We start from the raw sequence: 16,461 nt of genomic DNA, 5'->3' as shown, positions 1-16,461 counted from the left end.
ACATTAAATGTGATTCTTCTATCTTAGATTTATATTTCTTAATTTTAATTAGCTTTGGTGTCTTTTCACACCATAATACTTTATAATTTTTCTACTGACACCTGTAAATGTCTTACAGTCAAATTGTGTTTGATTTCATTAATGTACTGCAATCAGACAGAAAATACCAGGTCCTGCCTGGGTACCACTTGAGATAAATCAAAAGAAGTCTTGCACTAAAATAACATGGAAGACCATTTATGGAGTGCATATTATATGCCAGGCAGTGCACCAGATCTCCTTACACTAACTCTACGAGAAGGTTGGTGTCAACCCCATGCACAGATGAGAAGACCAAGACTCAGAGAGGTTAAACGGCTTGTCTATGATTACAGACCAAGCTAGGATTAGAACTCAAGCTTGTCTGGCACCAAAACCCATGTTCTTATCCAACGTTCCTTTCTCCCAACTAATAAGATGCATTATATTCACATACCATTAAAATTAAGGCTTCTTAGTAACAGTGTAACTTTGGTGTAGTTGGCTGAATATTGGCCCCCAAAGATATCCAGGGGATCCAGCTTCTCACTCCTGGAACCTGGAACTATTACCTTACAGGGCAAAGGTACTTCACAGCTGTGATTAAATTGAAGATCTTGACATGGGGAATTATCTGAGTGCGTCCTAAATGGAATCACAGGTGTCCTTATAAGAGGGAGGCAGGGAGAAGTGCGACACAGAAGAGAAGGCGATGTGACCGCGTTGGCAGAGACTGGAGTAATGCATCCACAAGCTAAGGAAGGCAGGCAGCCATCAGAAGCTGGAAGATGCACAGAACGGAACCATGCCGGGAACCTCCAGAAGGAACCAGCCCTGCCAACAATTTTAGCCCCTCAGACTCAGTTCAGACTTGTGGCCTCCAGAACTGGGAGAATGAACTTCTGTTGTTTTAAGCCACCAAGTTTGTGGCAAGTTATCACAACGGCCACAGGAAGCTGTTACTCTTGGGAAAGTTGTTTAAGCTCGCTACTAAAATACCTACGTTTATTTGGATGTTGGTTAAATTGAGTAACATCTAATAAATATTTTATCTTCTTCTCTTATCTTCCTGGAAAAAAAACTGAGTCAAGTTTTCAAAACGGGGATTCTTTATAATAGGAGAAGAGAGCTCAGAACAGAGACTGAACAGCTCGAAGGACACAAACGTTCCTTATTCAAGGACAGCTGTAGTTGGTTCCACCCTCAAGGAGTGTGAGACAAGGACAAATGAATTTTAAACTGCTGTTGACAACATTTAGGTTAAATGTAAGCTGTAAGGTGTGTTCTCTGAGCCTCTAGAGACTTTTAAATCTGGAGAAAATAGTTATGTGTCTCAGGTAATTTGAAGGTCTAAGCAGAAATCATTTCAATTACTTCTTGAGGTTCCCTGCTTTCCTGTGACTCTATAACTCATGATTCGTAGAAATTCTTACCTGAACCAGGTGTTTAGAGATGCCAGGTAACTGGAAAGTCATGGCTCTGCCGTAGCTTCTAAGGCTGGATCGTTGATAGTATTGAGAAATTACTGTTAATTTTTAGTTTCACTAATGGCTTTGCAATTGTGTTTAGAAAAAGTTTTTTCTTTTAAAGATACTGAAATACTTATGGATTCAATGATATGACTGACAGTTGCTTCAAAATAACCTGGGGAGGAGAGGAAGTGAGTCGAGGAAGAGATAAAACAAGTTTCTTATGAAATGATAACCGTGGATCCTGAAAAGTAGGCACACGTAGGTCACAGGGTAGGAACAAGGAGTTTGAAAGAATTAAAAGACAAAACTCTGCGAAGTGGCCTGGTCCCACTGGAACGAATGCACCCCGGCACCTGGGACTGATCAACTCATGTAGAGGCAGTGCCCATTAGGTCAGGTTGCCTGGCTTCCTCTGCCCTCTACACCCACTCCACCGCCAGCATCCCTGTGCAGTGGGTGTTCAGCCTCTGACTCAGCCCCCCTCACAAGAAGGACCCCGCCATCTCACCATGTGGGAATGACCAAGAGGTGACCTGCGTGCATCGCGGGAAAGCTGAGAGGCATAGACACAGAAGGCACTGCAGCTCTAGTGCTACAGAGGCCTAATGGTGTGGCATGAGTTTTGACTGAAGAGCATGACAGGGACTGAGGTGAGGTCCTGGGGGAAGGAGTTCCAGCTGGCCAAGCCCAGAGGGGAGCCACCAGCTCCACTCACTCCGCACGCGCTCAGGCGGTCTGGCAAGCTACCTCCACGAATTAACACGCAGTACCGGTGGAAACACAAGTCCCGTACAGCTGCGACCTTGCAAGAGCTCAGAGTATACAAGCATCCAGGTCTGGAAGCTCTTCTTAAGGACCCACAAGCTGAGAGACATTCCTGGATTCTTGTAGAACCACAGGTTTCCCGCTGTTTCTACCACTCGGGGGCAGGGAAGGGCCCTCAGAGCCTGTTCCAGCTTCTAGAAAACTCTGCCCTGTCAACAAATGTGTCTGCTTTGTGAGTCAGGAGAGGGACGGTACATAAGCCAGCATTTCCCCTTTCCACTCACTTCCTGGAAAAATCAACGTCGGACGGAGTTTATTGCTTTTTATCTCTTCAGATGAACGTGGCCCTGACGCATCCTTAAATCCACTCCTGAACCCAGGAGAGGAGGAGGCGGTGCCGTGTTCAAGGCAAGGGCTCTAGAATCCGGCTCCTGGGGCTCTAAGCCCAACTCTTACTCCCTGTGTGAACTTAAGCCATTTTCCTGTGACCTTGTGTCCTCATATTTTTCTTTTAATTTATTTATTTAATTTATTTATTTTTAGCTGCGTTGGGTCTTCGTTGCTGCGTGCGGGCTTTCCCTAGTTGCGGCGAGCGGGGGCTACTCTTCGTTGCGGTGCGCAGGCTTCTCATTGCGGTGGCCTCTCTTGTCGCGGAGCACGGGCTCTAGGCGCGCGGGCTTCAGTAGTTATGGCGTGTGGGCTCAGTAGTTGTGGCGCACGGGCTTAGTTGCCCCACGGCGTGTGGGATCTTCCCGGACCAGGGCTCGAACCCGTGTCCCCTGCATTGGCAGGCAGATTCTTAACCACAGCACTACCAGGGAAGTTCTGTGTCCTCATTTTTGAATGGAGACAGTAATAAAGCCTTGCTGCTAGGGATGTTGTAAGGAATAAATGAGATTATATAGGGAAAGCCCTTACTGAGTAGCTTATTATTATTACTGCTCTTGCTGTTATTACCAGTACTATTGTTATTACTGTTGCTGTTACTATTCCTATATAAGCAGTCTTCAATTACTTTATGACTATTTGCGAAATCTTAAATAAAACTGGGTTCCAAGTTCTACTGCCACGCTTCAAAACTGTATTTATGCCAACATCAAAGGCACTTGGGGAAAAAGAAACATTTTTTTCAATGGGCAGGGGGTGATACACATGCACGTAATGAACTCCAGATTGAAAAGTAACTATAAACCCTGTTCAGTGGTATCCAACTCAGAAGTCAAGAAAACATTAGAAGGAGTGATGAGTCAAAAGGTTACCTTCATCAGATAACCTACAGAGAATGTCCTTCTCTCAACAAAACCCATCTGCAAACATGAAAAGTGGGATCATAAATCCACGTGGCTCTTCCATTCAGAAGATCTCATGGAAAGAACCCAGTCTGACAGCATGAGTTAGAGTCGCCATACAACTCCAAAATTAAGATTTTAGCTAAATTCTCTCCACCTGGGATAGAATTGCTGCCGCTGCTCTGGATATGAGTATGTGTGTCTTTCGTTATGAGGGGTAGAAACCTAAGAGGCGGACATGACTGCCTCTCAGGCTATTTTTAAATGCTGGCTCATTTCACAGCTGCTGGCATAGCTCTGTTCAGTGATTTAAGTCTCGCTCCTCTGGCCACAGTGAATCACATCTGTGTTTGTACAGCATTTCTCCTTTCTTCCATTCACTGAATGTATCTCTGCCTGTGAGCGTGTAAGTTTACTCTGCTCTGCGTAATTTTCAGGTGATGAGGTTCGATCTGAGCAGTAGAAATTAGAAAATATATACTGGAAACATATCTGTAAGGACACACGTTTCATGCACCTATGCCAATTTGAGTACGTCCTAAACATGTACACGCATAATCGGGTTACACTGGACAGTGTGGTTTAATCATGAACGCGATCCTCCCACTTGCCAACCACTACCAAGTCTACTGAACAAAAGAACCAGCCCACTGTTGATGTACATCCAAAATTCAGAAACACACAGAAAGGGCTCTTAATGTGTGCCAAAAAGAGCTTTTCCCTCCCAAGCCAATTGTGAATATACTGAAACATACTTACTTGACATAAAAACATACGACCAAGACATTCTCCATACTGAATTAGGCAGTTTATTAGGCTCCTAATGTCCATGTTTAGAACGTGAACATGGATTGACATGCATTGTCTCATTTTGTGGATCTTACATGCTTGTAATCTTCAGTCAGCTGGGCCTTTGATTCTACTTGTCAGTAATTGACAGTTAGCTCAATGTGAGTAAATGATAAACACAGAATGATACGCAAGCCGTAGCAAGAGATCCCACCCAATACCATCTACCTTTTGTTTTTCAAAAATCATATCACAACTCTCTCTTATAAAGAATAAATTTCAGAGCAAGGCATTTAATTCACCTCTCTGAAGAAAATAAAGACGTTTCTATCATTTCAGAGCAGTGAAATGTCCAACTATGGCTGAAAAGTACACCCTGAGAATTAAATGATTTTAACAAACCCACTGAGGTTTATAAAGCTGTGTTAACCTAACATCGGTAAGGGACACGAGGTACAGGCACAAACGTCCCTGCTCATTTCGCCGTGCAATTCTCCAAGGATGCCGTGTTATAAACATCCTCGTTCTCTTCAATGCTCGAAGCGTCTGTGGCTTCGGGGTCACTCACCACGATGCCCACAGACGAGAGACTGGTGAGGAAGGCATGCATCCGCTGCGCATAAATGTCCCTAATGTTAAAGTAAGGGAGCTCATGACACTTCTCTGGTGGGTCCTCACTACACTGGTCCACTTCAATGTCCTTCTGCTTCTGGTAGTACTTGGAAAACTTGTTGAAGATAATGGTGATGGGAAGGGCCACCACCAAGATGCCACAGATGATACACGTGCTGGCGATAAGCTTCCCAGCCAAGGTGACTGGGTGGGTGTCTCCGTAGCCCACGGTCGTCATGCTGATGGTGGCCCACCACCAGCAGACAGGGATGCTGGTGAGGCTGGACGTGTGGTCATCTTTCTCCACAGAGTAGATAAGCACGGAAAAGATGGAAATGCCCACCGACAGGAAGAGAAGGAGCAGCCCAACTTCGTGGTAGCTATGCCTCAGTGTGGCACCGAGAGACCGAAGTCCTACCGAGTGCCGGGCAAGCTTGAGGATGCGGAAAATCCTCATGAGCCTGAGGACCTGGACCACCTTGCCCATGTTTTCAATGTCCTCACTCTCTTCCTTCTTGGTGTCTACAGCCAACGTGGCATAAAAGGGAATAATGGAGATGAAGTCGATTATGTTCAGAGGGTTTTTCCAGAATTTCTTTTGACAGGGAGCAGCAAGCAGCCGGATGGCCAGCTCGACGGTGAACCACGCGATGCACGCGATCTCGACGCCTTCCAGCACGGGGTCGTCCACCTCCCCGTCCTCGTTCTGGAACTCCGACATGCTGTGGACGCACATGGCCACAATGGAGGCCAGCACCACGCTCAGGGAGGAGATGGCGATGAGCTTGGCCGACAGGCAGTAGGCTGGGTTTTCCGTGCGAATCCAGATCTTCTTCCGGAGCTGACCGAATCGCAGCTTGTCAAACTTCTCCAGCTCCTTCTCGAACAGAGACGACTCTTCGAACGAGGAGTCAGTACTCACGTCGTTGCTTTTCTGGTCCCAGTCCTTCTCGTGGTTTTCCTCCTTGAGCTCGTGGTAGCGATTACTGCAGCAGGAATCGAGGAAGAGCTCGTTGATGCCCCAGTACTCGATCTCCTGGCAGAACGAGAACACGCACAGCTCCTCCATGACGTGCAGCTTCCCCGTGTAATAAAAGTTCAAAACGTATCTGAACAGGGAGGGGTTCCGATCAAAATAGTACTCTTTATCGGCCACGCTGTAGTCATCACACAGTTCCAGGATGGCCTCTTCCGAGTGGCAGCTGAGCAGCTTCCCGAGTCTGGTGTGAGGAAACCGCAGGAGGGTGCTCTGGTCGATGGACTGTTTAAAGCCCCCCACGTTCAAGTTGACAAGTTCCTTGTCTTGTCCAGGGCGATGGAAAATCTCACCAAACACCATGGTGGATACAGGCGGCGGAGAGCTGGCTGGGAAGGGAGATGGAGTTCACGCTGGACCTGGAAGGAACATAAGACGGCATTTAGCCCTGTCCCATGCAGCCAGCCGTGCCAAGCTTATTTTTAAACTGCCCTTTCCAGGATGATGGGCTACATTAAAAGCAAAACAGGAAACAGGAAGAAAAAAAAAAGAGTACGCTATCCCCTTTTTGATTAGAAGAGAATCGACACAAAACAGGTTTTTGGTTTTCGTTTTTTTAAAAAAATGGGTTTATATATCCATTGTTTGGAAAAAGACTGCCATATAAATTTTATGAACCCCAATTCCTATTTCTCTATTTTTTAGTCATCCAACATCACCTCCCACTCCCCCAAAAGCAATGCATTTGGGATCACTTACACAATACAAGCACCTCCAGTCTCAACCACGAGGCTTCCTCATTTGGAAATGCTCAATTCAGACGTGACAGGCTACTTGCTGCCCGGCTTGTAGCTTATCTCTCCTGGCCCCTAGGGCTTGGTCGTGCACCCTCAGGAACAGCTCTGTCCTCTGCTCTGCACCTCGTCCGCAACCCACACATCCCTGGGGGCTCAGCTCAGCTCTTACAAAAGATGTAGGTTTCCTCTTACGCTGCAAGGTTTCACTCTGTTTAGAAAAAGCCCTATTCCCCACGTTTCGATGTGGACAATCAAAAGGATATAATTATCTCCCTGTCCCTAAGTATCTTAAAAGATATAGTTACACTCTATGGGATGGGGTTTCAGGTACATCCACAAGCGAAGAAAGTGACTTAGGGAACCTTTTCAAGTTAACTGCACTATCAGTTTCCTGACACGAACAAGCTCCTCTGCCACCTCCTCCCTCCCTTCACAGTTTCCCACACGCTCCCAATCCATGACACCCAAGTCTATACCGGCCCAGCACGCACAGGCTATTTTATTCTTGACGCTAACCAAGATGTACCAGAACCATTTCTCAGAGAGAAAAATAATAGATTTTGACCATCATCCAATAGAATGACGCTTCCTCAGAGCCAATGATGCAAATAAAAGAGGGGTAGGAAACTGTCATATACTAAGTTCCAACCGAGTACTAGTAGATATTTTGTTTTTATTACGTCTTTTAATCCTTCCAGTACTATAAGGTAGGTGTATAGGAAAATAGATACTCAGAGAAGTTGAGTAGAGCCATGATTGAAACCCAAGTTGGATTAACCCCCAAGCCTATGCTATTTCCACTACACACATCCCCCCCCCATCCCTTCCTATTTTTTTTCCTTATTATAATCTAATAACCCAATGTGGGAAGTGTTATAACAGAAATGAGTCAAGCATCTTTGGGTTTATTGAGAGGAGAACAATGACCTCTGTCTGGAGAAGCTTCATGGCAGATGTTCTATTCAGGTCAAATGTTAAAGGTTTAAGCAGAGCTGAGCAAAGAGGGGAAAGGACATTCCCAACTGAGGGTATCAAAAGGTGGGTACAAGCCAGACTGTAAAAAGACTTGTGTATCAATCTAAAGAGTCTGGAGTTGATCCTGTAGGTAAGACCACTTAGTCATCTTAATCAATAAGTGGGCATGGCTATATTTGTGGCTGTACTTGGAAAAACCCCATTGACAGCAGGAGGGAAGACTGCTGGTGGGAATGGCTGGAGTCAAGGAGGTAGGGCTTCAATAGAATAGGTGAGAGGACCCAAACTCATACAGCAGTGGTGTATATAAAGTGACAAATTCAAAAGTTTATGAAGTGGAATTGACAGGACTTGGTGGTTGATTGGAAGGAAAAAATAAGGAAGTGGAAAGTCAAAAGGAGGATGTGTTTTCTACTCTGCATTAGTGGGTGACATCATTAGAGGAAACATAAAGGTCAAGTAGGAATTTCTTGCCCTTATGTTTACGGAAAGCCCAATCTGTCGGCGAGACGAGAGATTCCTCCTCTGAAAAGGACACCCCCAGAGGACGCAGCCTGAAAACACAGCCCTCTGCCATCCACCCTAGGAGGAAGCCTAGTGTCATAAGGAATACATGGCCATTTGCTCTGGACTCACCAGCACTGAATGTGTTCCCATGAACCCAGAGACCTCAGCCTGGCATGGCAAGAAGCTTCATAGATTTGCTGACCTCTTTAAAAGACTTGATTTTTTTCTGCCTCTGCTTTCTATTTTTAGTTAGAGATCTTCTCTGAAGGGCTTAAATCAGAGCTTACGGCTTGGTCCAAATATTTATGGAACCTCAGAAAGCTTTCAGAGGCTTCCATAAGCCTCTGAAAGCAGGCCTATGCTCATGGCAAGTAGGGTAGTAAAATGTTCCAAGGAACTAGTTGTAGCTAAGCTAGCATTAAGGCTTGAATGGACATGATCTCCTGGTGGATTATTTGTTTATCTCCTTGGCTCTCCTGGAAACCCACAACGGTAGAAAGCCACTGTCTGCCTTCATGATTCTACCTGCTCAAGTCAGTCTCAGTCAGAGAGCGTGCCATCCACTTCCTAACTGTTTCACAGTCACTTCTCCAAAGAACAATGTTATCAACCATAATATCCGTCTTCTTGCTCTGTCCTCCTTGCTTTGTATTGACTCCATGCCAGTAAAAGAGAGCCCGTTCTGAGGTCCACTCATTCCTCAAAGTCTAATGACAGAAGCAACACACATCATAAAACCAGGGATCTCTTGTTGTGGGTCTTTCAGAAGAAGGAAAAAGGAAAGCATCTCTGGATCAGATCAAATGCTTCAGCTCAGAGGGCAAGATGAGATTCTCTACGTCACGGCGGCCAGAATATAGTGTTCATTTCTTTGGCTGTGTCTGGCCCATAGCAGCCTATGGAGGGCAGGCAAAAAGAAGACGCCCACCTTTACAGACTGTAGCAAGGTTCCCTTACATACAGCTAGTCGCTGGCCAATTACAAACAGTCCTTACATCCTTTGCTCCCCACTATTACTTTGGGATTTTGCAGACAAGGAAGCAGGATCAGAAGAGATGAATGGGTATCATGCAGCTATTTAAGGGTTAGAGCAAAACCCAAGCCAGGGCTCCTTAGGCCAACGCCTCTGCTCCACATCCAAAGTGGCATAAGGAAAGCAGATACTGAACATCATTATTTACAGGATTCCTATATTCAAGCCAGCATTTATTTAACAGCCATCATTTACTCCCATTCAGAAAATAGTTGCTGCATCAAAGGTATATATCTCTATATATTTAACGTATATTTATATATAGTATATATTTTATATATGAAGTTATATGTAAATGTACATATAAATACATATATTTAACTGGGCACACACTAAATAAAAACATGGGTCAATTCCTCTATAAGTGAGACAAACTGCTCTAATTGTGACTAAAAATATAGAAAAAAATAACCAAAAAATTTTTGATTACATAAAAGTAAAATTTTGGGTATGGAAAAACATGCCATAAGCAATGTTAAAAAAGAGAATACGGGAAAAAATACTTGCCACTTACATCACAGACAAGTGGTTAATATACCTAGCATGTAAAAAGCTGTAGACAGAGAAGAAAAAAAGAGAACAACAATGTAGAAAAACGGACCAGATATGAACAGACAGTTCACAGAAAAGAAGGCAAATGGGTCTTAAAACAGGAAAAAAAAATGTTCTACCTTGCTCATATAAGATAAATGCACCTTAAATTTATGGTGCAGTATCGTATCCAATGCCAAAATGGAAAAAAAAATCCAAAAATTGGACTACATACTCTATTATCAAGGATATGGGGAAGCAAACACTTTCACAGACTGGGAATACAAATGGAAGGGAATCTTATGAAGGGGAATTTGGACATATCTAGCAAAACTGCCCACAAAATAGGAGAAAATATTTGCAAATCATATATCTGATAGGGGTCTAGTATCCAGAATAGGATATAAAAAAAAAAACCTCTTACAACTCAACAGGAAAAAGACAAATGGGCAAAGGATTTTCTAGACATTTCTCCAAAGATATATAAATGACCCAAAAGTACATGAAAAGATGGGCTTCCCAGGTGGCGCAGTGGTTGAGAGTCCGCCTGCCGATGCAGGGGACGCGGGTTCGTGCCCCGGTCCGCGAAGATCCCGCATGCCGCGGAGCGGCTGGGCCCGTGAGCCATGGCTGCGGAGCCTGCGCGTGCGGAGCACAGGAGCCTGTGCTCCGCAACGGGAAAGGCCACGGCAGTGAGAGGACGGCGTACCGGAAAAAAAAAATAATAATAATACATATGAAAATCAGGGGCATTTGAATGCTAAACTGGACACTTGATGACATAAAATAATAACTGTCAGTTTTTCAATGTGCTAATGGTATTGTAATTATGCTCTCAAAAAGAATCTTTATCTTTTGGAAATATACACTAAGATCTTATGGATAAAATCATACTACATTTAGGATTCATTTCAAAATAATCCATCGATGTGGGGTTGGGGGGGACAGGGTGGAGGCACTGTCATACAAGATGGCCATGAATTAATAATTACGACCATCGTTGCAGCTGAGTGATGGGTACAGAGGAGGTTAATGCATTGTTCTCTTTTTGTTCATATTAAAATTCTCCATCAACAATGTTTTAAGAAAAATTTACTAGGCACCTTTTTGAGCCATGCGCTGTGGTAAATGCTTTCATATACACTACTGTGCACCTTTTACTCCCAGAATCTCAAGCAGTACCTCAGTGTAAGTATCCCTGAATGACTGAATCATTTCATTTAATTCTCCCACAGTCCTAAGGGGTAGATCTTATACCCCATGTTGCAAACAGGGAAATCTGAGGCTCACAGTTTAGCCAACATTATACAGCTTTTACAGGGCAAGCTCTTTCCAGGATGCCTCAAATATGAGTATTTAATTTTTTTTAAGTGGGAGGAAGGAGGGACTGGTTGATCTTCAATTTTACATATTTCAGCAGTCATCCTCATTAATGAATGCCATATTCTTTGGTAGGAGATTTGGTACTAGCACGCCAAGGACACATGTGGTCTCGAAACAGGCACATCTGTGGGTCCCAAAGGCATCTGGCCACAAGGTAGGAAAATCAAATGCTATTTTCATTGTCCTCCTCAAGAAGAGCTTCGGTTCATTGTATCAATCCTCCTGCCTGCTATCAACCCAAATCACTCACGGTGAGAACATCATATACTGTATGTGGCCACCTTGTTCCTCTTAGGTATGTGTAAGATTGAAAAGAAAGAGCAGATGTCAAAAATCCAAGATATTCTCCGGCAGCTTAAAAGAAAAACCACATTGATCCACTTCTCTCCAAGTGGCACCCATAAAGCCTTTCCAAAGCCATTAACCTCTTATCGCTCTCTTTGCCTCATGCTTTCAAAATCACTATAAAAATACTCTCAAAACTGTGTCTTTTCAAGGGTGAGACATATACATGCACACATGTGCGTGAGCGGCTTTGACAATGCACTTGATTTGCTCAGAAAAGTAACAAAAGCAAAACAAATACAAGCCGCTTGTACTTGCTTTATTGGGCAGAACCACTTTTTAAAATCAATTCCATAAAAGTAAACAGAAAACCTTGATTCTTTTTTCCTTCCCACTTGTCCAAAATCTACATTAGTCCTATCATGAAATCCAAAAAAAAAGGCGGGGGGCATTTTTCTGCATTAATGCTGCCATCCTTTTGGAACATTCTTCTGAAAGAGCTGTATTTCGTTCTATTAAATTTAAAAGAAAAATAATTTATGTTTTTAAAAAGGGTAGGTCATACTAAATTGTATTTCTGGCCATGCCATATGAGAATATTCCAAGTAAAACTAAACAAATGTAAACAGACTTGAAAATCTAAATTCAATCCACACCCAAGTATTGAGCATCCTCTCACCAGGAACCTTCCCTGGTGATGATTTTCTCCTACAGCAAGCTCCCCGTGCACTGGTGTGGGTAACGTGTAAGGAAAAGAAAATCAGAAGTCAATGTGGGGCCACAGAGGAGCAGAGAGTATTAATGAAATGTCAATGGCATTGCACGGTCCACCCTGACTGTGAATTTGGAAATGGAAATGCTAGTGGTTCTTGATTCAGGCCTTTGTGAATCAGAGCGTTTTTACAGCAGCTAAAATAGCACAATCCTGAGAAAGAAACAGCTGTTTATGAGACATTTAGGAGGACATGTCCAGAGCCAGAGTACAGGACACACAAAACTTCAAAGAGCTTGCTGGATTTAAGTCTTTGTTTGTTTCTACATGGAGCCAATCCCCCCAGTAGCCTACCAAACGGTTCTTCCCAGCCCAGTGAGGAAGCCTGGATATAAAGTGTGATTCCCACTGGCCAGATAAACAGCAAGGAAACTCCCTCCTGGTCTGTTCCACATCTGACACGTTCCAACAGCATTAGGTGCAGCTGACAACACACCTGCGGCATAGGTCCCAGGTCGCCCTAATTCAGAACATTCATCACCTAAACCCAACTTTTAAATGTCGAATTGAAAGAAATGAACCCACCAGGTCCCCTTATCTGTGCTGAACTATAGAAGCAACTAAAGAATAGAGAAAAACGTCAAGACTCTGAAAACTTGTGCTTGAGCTGCCACTCCCCAGCTACGTGACCTTGGGTGGGAGATTCTTGATCTCCAAAAGATGATGTACACACCTTGATGATACGATAACAAATGCAAACACGTTTTGAAAACACAAAGCATAAGATACATGTAAAACCTTATTCCAAAAATAAGACATTAAGGTAGCAGTATCCCTACCTCCCCTTTCCTGCCCCTACTTACTCCCTTCCCTCTCTTGCCCCCTCCACCTGGACCAGTCATATTAGAGTGGTACTTATTCCCTCTGGACTCTATTTAGTGTGGCCAATCCCCTCTGGAAACTCCAGGGATCCCTGTAATCCACGCAGCTCATCTCCAAGCAGGAAGGCTGCTCAGAGGGCTGATTCAGTGAGACGAAAAGCCAGAAATCTCTCCTATTTGTAAAAAGCAAAGAACCCCAGGAGAAAGATTTTCAACCAGAAACAGGAAAAAAGGGGACTTTGCCCCAAGAGAGGAGCCTTAACTCTGCAGTAGCTCCGTCTGAGTCACAGCTCCACCTGGGTCGTGTTACATGGAGGGACGCACATACAAACAAAACGGCTGTCAGAGTGACATTCTGGTGTCCAGAAGAGGGAGTACTGGAGCATTTGAACGCACCTACGCCAAATTAATAGTTCACCCCTGCCCCTGCTTGCCGGCTCTGCTCACCTTTTCCCACAGCCCTGCAGGTGCATTTTTATTTGAGCCCCTACCACAAGGGATTACAGTGTTTTTACAGTTCTCTATGCTCCACAAGTCTGACCACGGCTGTCACTAGACTCCAAGCTCTTCTGCAGAGGGGACCATGTCTCGGCATCTCCACAGCCCCTTATGCTAATTGCTGTCCACCGTCTAGCGAAAGACACTTTTATCTGGAAGAATTAGCAAAAACTATCACTGTTTTTGTGAAAGAGCCAGCAGAAGGATCTAGATCAGGCATATGGTGAAATGAAATGCTTCCAGTGGCCAAACAAGTAAGTTACACAAGTGAAGTGGTCAGGCTGGGGACTGTGGTGAACCACCCGTGCTTGTCTAAGTGGCAAAGGCTACTCGGCACCAGAGTCCTTTGTGGGAACAGAGGGCCAGTCTAGGTGTATCTCACAGTGTTCCCGGAAAACCCAGAAATTCTGCTTTTTACGTGGTATATCTCAACTGTAATTAGAATCGATCCAAAAAGTTTTTAACATTATGTGGCTCAAACAAAAATGTACCCCCGGGCCAGGCACTGCCAATAAGCCCTCCATCTGTGACCTGAGTGAGATTCTTACCAACCCCAGGTCTACGCACCAATCTCAAGCCAGACCGACTCAAATGGACACAAATGGAACCTTGTCACAGTAACAGGAGTGTCACTCCCTCAAGTCTGAACTACAAACAACAAAAGGGGGTGAGCCACAGAGACAACAGAATCTTCCATAGTTGACCTGCCACGTCCCCCAGGACAACTGCAGCCCCATCCTTCCAGGCTGGCACTCTCCCTTTCTCTCTCAGCCATCTGCCCCAACTGCCCAGTGGATTTTACAGTCGGAAGAGTCTCCCTGATGTCTGACTTTCATTCCTGTCCCTGCACTGTAAGGTTTGTCCTCCCCTTCCTTTGATAAGTAACGGTATCGGAGAAAACATCAGAGAGGCAGCGCTTACCCTTGTGGTGTTGAGGTCACACACTCTGCCCTCATCCTGCCCGGTGGAATGTCCATCGTCATCCAAGAAGCTCCGCCCTTCTTCCTTCACTGGAAAGTGTGGTGCACAGAGGCATTTAGTGGCCAAAAAGAAGAGAAGAAGCCTGTTCTCTGGTTGTACTGGCCAAGGCAGTCGCTGGGAAGTCACTCTCGCCTGCAGAAGAAAGCATGAGTCAAGTTGTAACTCCAAGGGGAAAACACATACAAGAAGTTTTATCTCAGACTCATTGTTCTGGGTGTTTTACTGATTAGACCCATATCTTAGGGCCCCATCTAACTCTCAGGGACCCGTCACTCCCACTGGACACGTGGCTACAGAGACATCGGGAAGGGATTCACAATCACTTTCAGGCCCCAAGACTCTCAGATCTTGACTGCAGTGGACACGTGGGACATCTCCACTGACCCCAAGGCCGAGAAAATATCCAAGGATAAAATGAGGCACTAGAATTAGGACTGCAGTCACCTCCCAGGCAGCTTCTTCTAGGAGCATTATTTTAGCTAATTCATAATATTAGCTAATTCATCAAGGATATACTTATAAACCTCTAAATGAGTACCTTTAATCCACATTAGAGACCAAGTTCTGAGTGTGACTGTGCTAACAGAATCAATACTGCCGCTCTAATTTGAAATCAATAGGTTTCGAAGGCTGGCCAAATTCCATTTTGCTTCATTTGACCATTGTCATATTTCACAGATCAGAAATGACTACATGTGTTAGATCAAAGTTCTCTAGTTAGTGTGTGTGTGTGTGTGTGTGTGTGTGTGTGTGATGTATGGGGGAGAATTAAGTTTGTATCAAAACAAATATAAGGACAAATTTCAATTTTTCTCTCTGAAAAAAGTTAAAGAAAGTAAAAAAAAAAACCTTCAATTCCCAACAAGGTAAGCCTTGCCTCACGGTGACGCATTCCCATAGATTTATACTAGTATCTAAGCATCTATCCATTGATTTTCACGTTTTCCAATCAATGCTAGGTTCAAAGGGGAGGAGGAGAAGATAAAGAAGAAAAGATTGATTCTGAGCTGCGGAAAGAACTGAAAGCAGTGCCTCCAGTTATGTCAGTCATTACAAACTTTCATTATAGTTGAAGCTCTGCCCAGCCTTATCCAGGGCATTAGGATTATAACAAGACGCAGTGCCTGCCCTCAACCCTACCCCAGGAGCCCACAGACCCCAAACCAAACAACAAACAAGTGGAGGTGTCCTACCAACACCCAGGGGGCCTTGAGAGGGAGCAAAGCAGGAACAGTTTCCAAGCCGGTCCCAACAGTGGCCAGAGCAACCCTTCAGTGAATTTCCAGCTCTAATAGAGATGATAATGAGGCAGGATCCGGAGAAAACTGCAGCATTACCCAAACTGAACTTCTGAGATGGGACACATGGCAAAAGAGGGAGAGAAATCTCAACAGGGATAAATAAGATCAATTCGGGAGCTAACACCCTCCTCCCCCTTCCTCTTCTTTCTCCTCCAGACTCCCAGCAGCACCTCAAAGGGTTAGCCCCAGACGTTTGTGTTTCACTTGAAATGCAGAAATGTTGTGCCTTTTTTAAAGGATACAGCACATATATATAGGCTTCCTTTCCCTAGCAGACGCCTTTCCAAATGTAGCACATTTTAAAGAAAGGTAAGATTAATCTGGCTAGGAGATGATTAATTAACTGCAAACAGCTTTGATATGACTATATTAATTACTGAAGACAAAAATTAACAAAGTCCTTAGGCTATTCAGCACTTCTAAGAAACCCCAGCACTGCTGGGCACTGGCTCATCACCCAGAAGGACGGGGCTGGCCCAGGGACAGACTGTGAGGTTAGCCAAATATATCTTTTTTTACAAAAACTGATGCCCAGTGGCCATGAATGTCTGACGCACGAATAACATCCCAGGCTGTCTTTTTCCCTCTCCTTCCCCCAAAACTCAGAATTCTTGTGCCTTCCCTCATTTCCCATCACCGTGATTTCTGTCCAAAAA

General features: G+C 44.4%; 1 protein-coding gene across 1 annotated transcript; it reads right to left on the bottom strand.

The window, feature by feature from the left end:
- Positions 1–4,574: 4,574 nt before the first annotated feature.
- KCNS3 (potassium voltage-gated channel modifier subfamily S member 3) lies at positions 4,575–14,629 on the bottom strand. Its single transcript, XM_024747807.1, has 2 exons — positions 14,445–14,629; positions 4,575–6,340 (listed from the first exon to the last, which is right to left on the bottom strand). Exon 2 carries the CDS (start codon positions 6,282–6,284, stop codon positions 4,809–4,811), a length of 1,476 nt encoding a protein of 491 aa, XP_024603575.1. The 5' UTR covers positions 6,285–6,340; positions 14,445–14,629; the 3' UTR covers positions 4,575–4,808.
- Positions 14,630–16,461: the final 1,832 nt, after the last annotated feature.

Source organism: Neophocaena asiaeorientalis, unplaced genomic scaffold (genome assembly GCF_003031525.2).
Source record: "Neophocaena asiaeorientalis asiaeorientalis breed wild unplaced genomic scaffold, Neophocaena_asiaeorientalis_V1.1 scaffold84, whole genome shotgun sequence".
In the NCBI taxonomy this organism is placed as follows: domain Eukaryota; kingdom Metazoa; phylum Chordata; class Mammalia; order Artiodactyla; family Phocoenidae; genus Neophocaena; species Neophocaena asiaeorientalis.
Note: the sequence above shows the minus strand (reverse complement) of the source record. Positions and strands in the feature narration are given on the sequence as shown.